This window comes from Ochotona curzoniae, unplaced genomic scaffold, assembly GCF_017591425.1.
Source record: "Ochotona curzoniae isolate NIBS_2020 unplaced genomic scaffold, NIBS_Ocur_1.0 contig_430, whole genome shotgun sequence".
Taxonomy (NCBI): domain Eukaryota; kingdom Metazoa; phylum Chordata; class Mammalia; order Lagomorpha; family Ochotonidae; genus Ochotona; species Ochotona curzoniae.
Window position 1 is genome coordinate 22,758,186 of NW_024466219.1, and position 10,122 is coordinate 22,768,307.

General features: G+C 40.1%; 1 protein-coding gene across 3 annotated transcripts in view; it reads left to right on the top strand.

Moving 5' to 3' along the window:
* The window catches only part of KCNK2 (potassium two pore domain channel subfamily K member 2), a 184,751-nt gene extending 174,900 nt beyond the window's left edge, over positions 1–9,851 (top strand). Inside the window, exon 8 of one of the 3 annotated variants that reach the window (XM_040985309.1) lies at positions 9,311–9,703. In XM_040985309.1, the coding sequence (XP_040841243.1) occupies positions 9,311–9,628 (318 nt within the window). In that variant the 3' untranslated portion in view covers positions 9,629–9,703. Of the gene's footprint in view, positions 1–9,310 lie in introns of all 3 variants that reach the window. The other 2 variants (XM_040985310.1, XM_040985308.1) reach the window with 2 other exon arrangements.
* Positions 9,852–10,122: the final 271 nt, after the last annotated feature.

A 10,122-nucleotide genomic window follows, 5' to 3' on the forward strand; every position in this document is an offset into this window, starting at 1 on the left:
TCCCCCCTGTGATGCTGGCATCCCATTTGGTGCCAGTAGGTGGCCTGGCTGCTCCACTTACACTTAGTATTCAGTGCCCTCCTGATGGCCTAGGAAAGCAGCAGAGAATGATTCAAGTCCTTGTGTCCTTGTACCCACGTAGGAGACCAAGAAAATCTCCAAGCTCCTGGCTTCAGATTGGCTCAGCTCTGCCCCTTGTTGCCATTTTGGGAGTGAACCAGGAGATGAGAAATGTCTGTCTTTCCTCTCTCTTTCAAATAAAAATAAATAAATCTTTTTTTAAAAAAGCATCTACTTCAATACTCCAAGGTTGAATCTCCTTCATGTGGCAGCAGTTTCAATGGTAACTTTCAATGGTTCCTATTTCCTATGACAATTTATTCAGGACTATCATCCCCTTTCCCAATTAATAGATTGTAGTAGCAGATCTCTAGTTGTGAGCGGTCCGTGAGTGTCTATAAGCCATGGTTGGGTAGCACCTCCTGAAGCAATCATGTATTAAATGTTTATACTTGGTCCTCACAACTCTGAGATAGAGACAGGTCAAAAGCAGAAGCAGATATGAAATATATTTTACTATCAATAAATCACTCTTTGGAAAATTTGTGAGACACAGAGAGAACATAAGTAACCAAGACGTCATCTGCTGGTTCACTCCCCAGACATTCATAATGGCAGATGCCCAGCTGCAGCTGTTCCTGGCCGGCTGAAGCAGGGAACTCAACCTGCTTCCTGTGTGGACGGCAGAAACCCAATACCTCCTGAGGCCTACAGTGGCAGGAAAGTAAAACCAACCCTGGGCAGTCTGATAGGGGGTGAAGGACCCATAACAATGAGACTAATTCCCTGTTTCGAGATAAATAGTTAAATCTAAGCTTCCTAAATGAGTTTCAAAAGGTCATTAAATGTTTTGATTGCAGTAAATCTATGAGCCTGGTTCTTCCAGAGATACACAGAAAGTTTATGTAATGAAAAACATTATGCATGGGTTTTTAAAATTGTTTACACCCAAATAAGCATTTTTTTCATTATATTTTCCATGACTTTTCTGAAGCACCCTTGTATAAGGAATCCATTCAATGGTATGTGCCTTTAAGGTTCCAGTCTACCCTGTCATTCAGCTACTGTGCTTGACTTGGTATTGTTTTTGCAAACCTTTTAACAGAGGTTCATCTTGCACACCACCATCGTCACCACGCCATCATGACCCTGTAATATTCACACAGCTCTCACCCTGCCCTGACATATAAACAAGTATCTGTTACTATATTTACTCCTATACTAGTTTTTAGAATTTTATAGTCATTTCATATTGTCTTATACATTTTAATATCCCCATTTTTACCATACAGAAACTGTTTAAGTTGAACACAACCTCCATGCGAGACCAGTGGGGATTAAATAAGTTGATGTTTTGTTTCCCAGCCCCACATTATCGTACAAATTAAAGTGTACTTTGACATTTTGAGAATATTATGCAAAATAAAGGTGCTAATTTTAGTGTAAATTTTCTTGATTTTTTTAATTAAAATATTAACTATCATTGTGTTTCATCCTTACAGAGTTATGTTAATATGTGTGCTGTTAAGAAGCAGAGCAATTGTTAAGGGAGAATAGTTAAGGAGACCTTGTGAAATTTGCATATAGTTTCCTGAAAACTGGAGAAAAACATCATGTACTGTTCTGCCAAGATAATGCAACACTTGAACCTGACTGGTAAAGAGAACAATTTGAATTGTTCTTTTTAGTAGTACAGTTCAATGATACAATGAATGTCAATACCTCAGAAGAACAACTAATGATAATTATTAGGCATTATAGTCTAGGCAAACTCTGAGAATGAAAGTAGGTTTCAAATTACTTTTTATAAATTTAGCCCAAGGGATATCTACAACTGAGCTAAATGCCTGTAATATGTTGCTTTCCTAAAAACCTGGATGGATACAAACATTTCAGCCCTGAGAAAAGCAAGCTAAAATTCTATTGTCAGGAATGGGAGGTCAGGGATGAAGGCGGCCTGTTTAGCTTTTCTTGAGGTCAAGAAAATTAATTACCAAATGGTCGTTATCAAAGCCTCAATATCCCAGTCTTTGTCCAAGATTCATTTGAGCCCATCCCATAGGGAAAAAGGTTCTTTCTCTTTAATCCTCCACCCTCATTTAAAAAAATTCCATGTGCCAAAGTGCTTACAAAGTATTAGCTAGTGCTTGAGTTTGCTGTTGGTAATTGGTAAAACCATATTGTTTCTGATCAAAACTCCTCATCTTGTGACATTGCCAGTATAATGACTTACTTTAAAAAATCATTTTCATTGGAAAATCAGAAAAAAGGAGAGACAGAAAAATCTTCCATCTGTTGGTTCACTCCCCAAGTGACTGCAACAGCTGGAACTGAGCTGTTCTGAAGCCAGGAGCCAAGAGCCTCTTTCTTGTCTCCCACATTGGTGCAGGGGCCCAAGACTTTGGGCAGTCTGCTGCATGCAAGGTGAGACCTTAGCCACCAGGCTATTGTGCCAGGCCAAGTATGAATTACTTTTAACCAGTGATGTTTATTTTTAGCTAGCTGAGGGTTGCTCAAGAAGAGAAAATCAATTTGAATGAAAAATATAGATAATATAAATTTTTGTAGGGAGCAGGTGACTAGAAGACTATAAAAATGCAAAACCAAACAGGGCCTTTCAGGAGAAGTGACGTGGGAAGACTTTGATTCAAAGGAAATAGTCAGAGGGACAATAGGAGAACTTAAAGCAAATACAAATTGCTGTCTGACCACAGAGTAATGGCAGAGTTGCTTTGGCCGCCGTTCCAGATCCTGTCTCTAAGGACTGTGAATAATTGGAATGGTGTTGTGGGGTCCTGTTCTTGGAGATGGACCACATTGTGATTGTCTTCTTCTTCTTTTTTTTTTTTAATTTTGACAATCCTTACAAATTTAATTGGGGTAAAAAAGGTTCAAGGCCTAAAGGGGGATATAGAGGAAGAAGCCCCACCCAGTTTCCCACCCACCCTAAGTCCCGGATGTGGGGCATGCTCTGAGATACTCGATCAAGTGGTTCCAATAGTTCACCATTCAAGGGTTGCTGCCAGTCTCACCACTCCAAGCACAATGTGGTCGTTGAAGAGTCCATTGATTGACACAGTCCCTTCTAGAGTCTCCATTTGCCCAGTATTTTGCTGCCAACAGATAGCTGAGGTTGTTGCTTGACTTGTTCTGTCTTTCCTTGGTTAGGACTCTGAGTCCTGTGTCTCGAATGGGGAGATCCTCGAAGAAATTTTGAGGTATTCCCAGTCCAGATTCCTGCATGTTCTAGTAGCATAGGGCCTGGCACAGTCCATTGCCCCGATCAGCTGGTGGTTGCAGTTGCTTGGTCGGTGTGATTGTCTTCTTTACTGCTTTCTTCATAATCAGAAACCAGAACTGTAAAAAGAGGGTTATAAATTTCCCAGATCACAGGTAGTCAGGGAAAGTTTACTGAAGCAGAGTTCTGCTTTTTCTAACTTAATGGAATTACAACGCAGAGGTCTTGTTTGGGCGACCAAGCTTTAGGTGAATATGTGGCCATAATGAAACAGTTCATGTAAATAGATCATTTAAATGAAGTGATGTTTGGCCTCCTGGTGCCTGCCCAAAGTTGAGGGAAAACTGGAATCATGCAGTGGTACTGTTTCAAACCGGGGAGCCTTCTGTGTCTCCGTCAGTATTTAACACTGAGATTCCTGGCAGTCTCAGCTGCTGGTTACCCAACACGTCAGTGGCACACACAGGGAGCTCTGGCACATCAAGTGGAAACGTTCCGATGAATCTTGCCTAGAAATCAATTTCTTGTATCAAAAGAAACACAGGTAAGAAACATCAGAAGGACAGAGACTGCTGCACAATGTACTGCTCATCAAAGATGGAGTTTGCTTCCAGACAAAATATCTAGCTGGCATTTTGCCAAATTATTTGGAAAACAGTCATCTTAGTAATGAAGTTGTTAAAGACCCTCAGGCATTTAAAATCCCAACATAACAAATACTTAAAATTTAAAAAGCTTAAAAATCAAAAAACAAACAAACAAAAACCTCTTCTGTTGTAAAGAAATGACTACTTTAATGATGACTGACTTGGGGTAGAGACAGGTGACTTTCAGAAGTGAAATGTAAGAATAGACATGAAAATCGGAATAGGAAATACCCAGCAATACATCTAAGCGGATAGTGCAGCACAACGGATGATATTTTAGTAAATAGTATAGGATATGCACAGCCTCAATCTTTTCTTTATTGCATAAAAAATTAAACATTTTCATGAAGTTTTTTTTTTTAACTTTGATCTTGGATAAGAGATTCCTAGTGACATTTGTAGTTCACTTCTGGTACTAAGGTCAGGGTGAGCAGATAAGCTGCACATCATAGGAAACTCTGCCTTCACAAAGATTTTTTCTCAAACAGTCACTGTATCTGCACAGATGATACAACACCAGTTTAGCGATGTGTAATAAAGAAAATCTCGGAAATTTATACTCAACATGACCTCATATACTCTTTTTTTAAAAAAAATATTGATTTTATTTTTATTGGAAAGGCAGATATACAGAGAGGAGAGACAGAGAGGAAGATCTTCTATCTGATGATTCACTCCCCAAGTGGCCACAACGGCTGGAGCTGAGCCAATCCGAAGCCAGGAGCTCTTCCGGGTCTCCCACGCAGGTACAGGGTCCCAAAGCTTTGGACTGTTCTCCACTGCTTTCCCAGGCCACAGGCAGGGAGCTGGATGGGAAGCAGGGCTGCCAGGGTTAGAACCAGCACCCACTACACCATTGTGCTGGGCCCATTATATACTCTTAACCTTCCTTTAAAGGCTGTTTTGCTGTAAAGACAATGAAGCCATTTCCGGGATTGCCTCACCGGATGTCCTCATGCAGTGTGATGGAAGAGATGAAAGGGTTAGGAGGCTGATTAAAAGAAGGGGTGATAACGAACACAACTAGAAGAATGGGAGCATTCTAGAATTGAGGAAAATAGAACCCCAAGTCGCAAAAGCAGTGAATGGAAAGGATACAAAAAAAAAGGAGCCTACGAAGTTGACTGAGAAGCATTGGTTGCACGTGATTAATCACAAGAGTTGCTGATTTGGAAATGAAGACTGACTGTGAGGGATGGAGCAATCAGTGCCACCGACTGCAGGGTTTGTAGCTATAAAGATAAGGCCCTGTCCACTGAGTTCAGTGTAAAACAGGTACCCTGGGCTGTGGCAGTGATGGACACCTAGGAATACATAGGCTGCTAGGGGAGACCTCTGGTCAGAGAGGTGGGACACCGGGACATTCACTGTCTTCCTGCAGAAGCTGTTTTTCTCATGTTCTGGTCCTTGATTTTGTTTCTGTGAAGCTGTTTGCTTCACTGTAGGAAGATGGAGTATTTTTTTTATTATGCTGCTGAAAGACTTTTATAATGATCCAATGGAAGAAAATATTATAACACAAAAATGATTCACAGAGTACAATCATTAACATTTTAATCACTAACGGCTTTACATATATAAATGTGCTATTTTAAGCTACTTATTTTAATTTTCTTTGAAAACAAAGCATTTTAAGAATCTGGATATATCATTTTATCGTCATTTTAAAAATGAGTGTACTTTATAGGAAATGTATTATTGGGCGAAAAATAAATGTGCTGTTGTGGACAGTCCTGAAGTTCAGGATTTTGAAGGGGAGACCAGATGTTGAGGGATCTATTTCTTTTTGTTTCTCATTTACAAGCTATGAGTTTGATTATGTTCCTTAAGTTTGATGTCCTGAAGGGAGGGAGACTCTCAAGGCCCAATACATAGGATTTAGTAAGTAGCCAGATGTGCACATGTATAAGTCAATTGTTTTCAGTATTTTTAGGAAATCAAGGCAGTGTATCTTAACCCTAATGTAACATACCATAGGGTGAATTTCCGTTCAGCGTGAATGTGCCTAGCCCTTCCTTGAAGGATTTTAATTCTTACCACAAGTGAAGAAAGTATTCTGGCAATTCATATTGGCAGCAGCTCCATCATCATAATAATTGTGCCATCCTCATGGCTTAAGAACACACACTGACATGCGAGTGTGCATGCATGCACAGGCACAGACATGGCTTGATCTCCTGTAAAACCAATTATTCTTGTTTTATGGATAAGGAATTGGAAGTTAAACAAAGGTTAGATTTCTTGCTACAGGACACATAATTGTGGTTATAGAACTGAGACCCAGGCTCTCCTCTACCCATCCTACCAGCTCTACCCCATCGGGGACTGTTTTCATTGCAGCCCTTACAGACCTCCAAAAGTTACTTCTCTACCTTTGGTGATTCTAGAGAAATTTTTTTTAAAAAGTGTTCCCCAATGTGGACAAAATTGCCAGCCTCTGCTAGAGAATGAATGCAATTAAAAATAAGCAACTGAAGACATGAATGGACCGCAACAAGTCTGAACCTTTTTCTAATTGGCAGAAAACAAATGTGCAGAAGTAGTTGGCCCTGCAGGGTTTCATGTGTCATTAGTGTAACTTTCAGGATCATGGTGACGTTGAGAAGCTTCTGGAGAAAAGTCAGATCATTTCCTTTGCTGTGCAGAACCTTGTTAGTTTGGTGTGGTCCCATTTGTTCATTTTGGCTTTGGCTGCCTGTGCTTTTGGAGATTTTTCTAGCAAGTCTTTATCAATGCCAGTATCTTACAGAGTGCTTCCTGTGCTTTTCTCTAATAGTTTGGTAGTTTCAGGGTACAGTTTATTTGGAAAACAGTATATTTAATACAAGACTGCATTTCCCAAAAATATTTGTCGTTGTCAAAGATGGAAGAGGAAAAAATAGTGTCAGAGTATGCTTAGAAGGTTTGTGGAAGTTAGAATTAAAAAATACATTTACTTTGGTACAGAACATCTATTCATAGATTTTTTTTCACCATACTTGTTTTTCCAGGAACTTTTTCAAGGTCCCACATATGCATGGATTTCAAAATGTATTACAGTGAAGTTAATATTTGATTCTATTTTCATGAACTTTTTAAGTTAACTTCATAGAGGGAAGAAAAGCTATCATGCATGTGCACTATCCTGTTTCTAGTTATTATCATGGAGGGGTAAGGTTACAGAGTGCTTATATTTCTGTGATATGTTTATTTATTTCACAGTATTTATTAGAAGCCTTTTGCATGTCACATGCCAGGTACTGAGGATGTAGGTAGAAATCCCATCATAGTTGAAGACATAAAATTGGCAAGTTAATTGACTAATAATTGAACCTTGATAAACAGCCTATTACTTTCATGATAGGACATTTTTTACAAGTGAAAATTGGTTTCATTTTTTTATGGCTGAATAGCGGTTCAGAGTGTATGTACACCACATTTTCTGTAGACAGTCATCAGTTGATAGAGACCATTACAATGGAGAACAGGAGGCAGATTCTGAGGGCAGCAGCCTCTCTGCTCATGAGGCCTGGCGTGTTGCTTATTTCCAGTGAGAGATATTATTGACGTTTTTCTAACCAGAGATAGAACCGGATATTTATATCTTGCATATATAATATGGTTGATGTAGTTGGACATAATTCCTTGTGGGAACAATAATTATCTCCAGGCAAAATTATTATACATTTAGCACCACTATATACATATACACATGCAATTATACATACATACACACACATACCCTGCACAATTGCAGCTGAAGCTATCCAACTATGTGTGCGTATCATGTTGTAATACAGGGGTATTTCAAGAAGCATATTTTAAAGATGCTTTTTCATTTGAAAGAGTGACAGAGAGAGAGATCTCCTATCCACTGATTCGCTCCTCAAATGGCCACAGTGGTCAGGTGCCAAGAGCCAGGAACTTCACCTCAGTGTACAATGTGGGCAGCAGAAACTCAAGCATGTGGGCCGTCTGCTGTCTTCCAAGGTGTATCAGCAAGATCTGGGATGTTGATATTGCAAACAAATATTTAACATGTTGAGCCATGATGTCAGTTTCAATTTAAATTTTTTTTGGTGCCAAAATAAACTTTAAATTTCATTTTCTATTAACACTCTGAGGTATTCCTGTGTCTGTACATATCTATCCTTTATGATAAGTCAGGTAAGTGTAAACCTTGAGAAACCATCATTAATATTTCCCATGTCAACATTTGAAAGAAAAAAATCAAGAGACCTAACAAAGCACAGTAAAGTAACAAAGCTGTAGTTATTTGCTTTGCAGGCGAGAGAGCCCAAATCACCATGGAGTGAGCTCAGTGTGTCTAAGTTGAAAACAGAAGTGCAGGAAGGGAATGAAGGGGTGGTTTCAAGCAGGAAATTAATCTAGGCAATTTCCAGGTGATTACACTGCTTACATTAGGAAGAGAATTGGTACTTTCCTGTAGGATTGATCATTTTCAACTTTAGGGCACAAAAGTATCATTTCCAAGGGAGTTCAGAACAAACAGCTTATAGGTGTATGCCAGGAGATGACATTTTTTTTTTTTCTTTAACCCTGAAAAGACAGAGTACTAAGTGTGAAGGACTAAGTGTGAAGGACCTGGGAGCTTGTGACATACAGTAGCACAGCATCCCATTAGGAATGTTCTGTGAAGATATTGGATGGATGCCAGAGGAAATGGGAGCTCTGGCTGGTTCAGTCACTCCACTGATTGCACAAATATCCATTGAGAAATAACTGCCTCCCACTTAATGGCTCCCAGCCTGTCTCAAATGGACTTGGTCATTCTCACGCTTTCAGAGAAAGCAGAAACTATTTTATTGCTTTCTTAGGAATCTGAGAATTCCCAAATGATCGCGGTGTGATTGGATATATAGTTCTCACACCCACTCTTTCTGTCTCTGAAACACGGCTTTGCATCTTAAGCAAACAGCATTGCTGGTGTCAGGGCTCGCCCAGCTCACCTGGATTTATATTCCAAACTTTGTCTCTGCCTTGCTGCTCTCCTTATGTCTTGTTGACATCAAATACTTCCTGAAATTACAAACAGATGGGCAGAAGGAAACCAACAAACACTCATCATTTTTAAAAGTCAATTTGCCTTTTAACAGCGTCAGAATTTTTGAGTCAAGAGTCAGGTTTAAAAACAAAAACATCTAGTGCCTCGGAAATCACATGGCTACGGCATTGAAATTCATAGATTAATTTTAAATCCCTCTCTATATTCATTAGAATTGCACTCTGAACAATTTACATAACTACGTGGATTCTCAGATCACACGTAAATGACTAGCCTGTGTTAAAATTCACAAACAATCCACACCGAGTATTGTCTACCCACTTGACATTTCTGTATCTTTTCTGTGTTTGTATGCTGCAGGTGGGAGAGTTCAGAGCACATGCTGCTGAATGGACGGCCAATGTAACGGCTGAATTCAAAGAAACCCGGAGGCGGCTGAGCGTGGAGATCTATGACAAGTTCCAGCGTGCCACGTCCATTAAACGGAAGCTCTCTGCAGAGCTAGCTGGGAATCACAACCAGGAGCTGACGCCTTGTAGGAGGACCCTGTCGGTCAACCACCTGACCAGCGAGAGGGATGTCTTGCCTCCCTTACTGAAGACTGAGAGCATCTATCTCAATGGGTTGACGCCACACTGTGCTGGGGAAGAGATCGCTGTCATTGAGAACATTAAATAGCCCTCTCTCTGAAGAGCCTTAGGCATAGCCATAGGTGAGGACTTCTTATATGCTCTATATGACTGTTGCTGGTAGCATTTTAAAAAATTGTGCATGAGCTCCTAAGGGGGGAAATGTAGATTCACCCATCATGGTCATCTGCCATCAAGAGAATTTGGAATTCTGAGCCAGCACTGTCTCTGATGATGCCCGTTGCACACTCCACTTTTCTGGGATGAGTGGAAGGACAAGCGATGTCTGATGCCTTTCTGTGCCCAGACTGTTTTTTTCCCTCTTCTCCCCACGTGCCACAAAGGCCTCAGAATGAATTGCATTTGTCTTTGGTAACGATGTAGCTTTGAGGGGTCAGTCCTTATCTTTTCAGGGTCTACCTAACTGAGCCTAGATATGGACCGTTTGTGGATGACAACATTTCTTTCTGTCAATGGCAAGAAATTCTTATGCAGCCTTTTTACCTAAGACATTTTCTGTCAGTGCCTTATCTTATGAAGAGA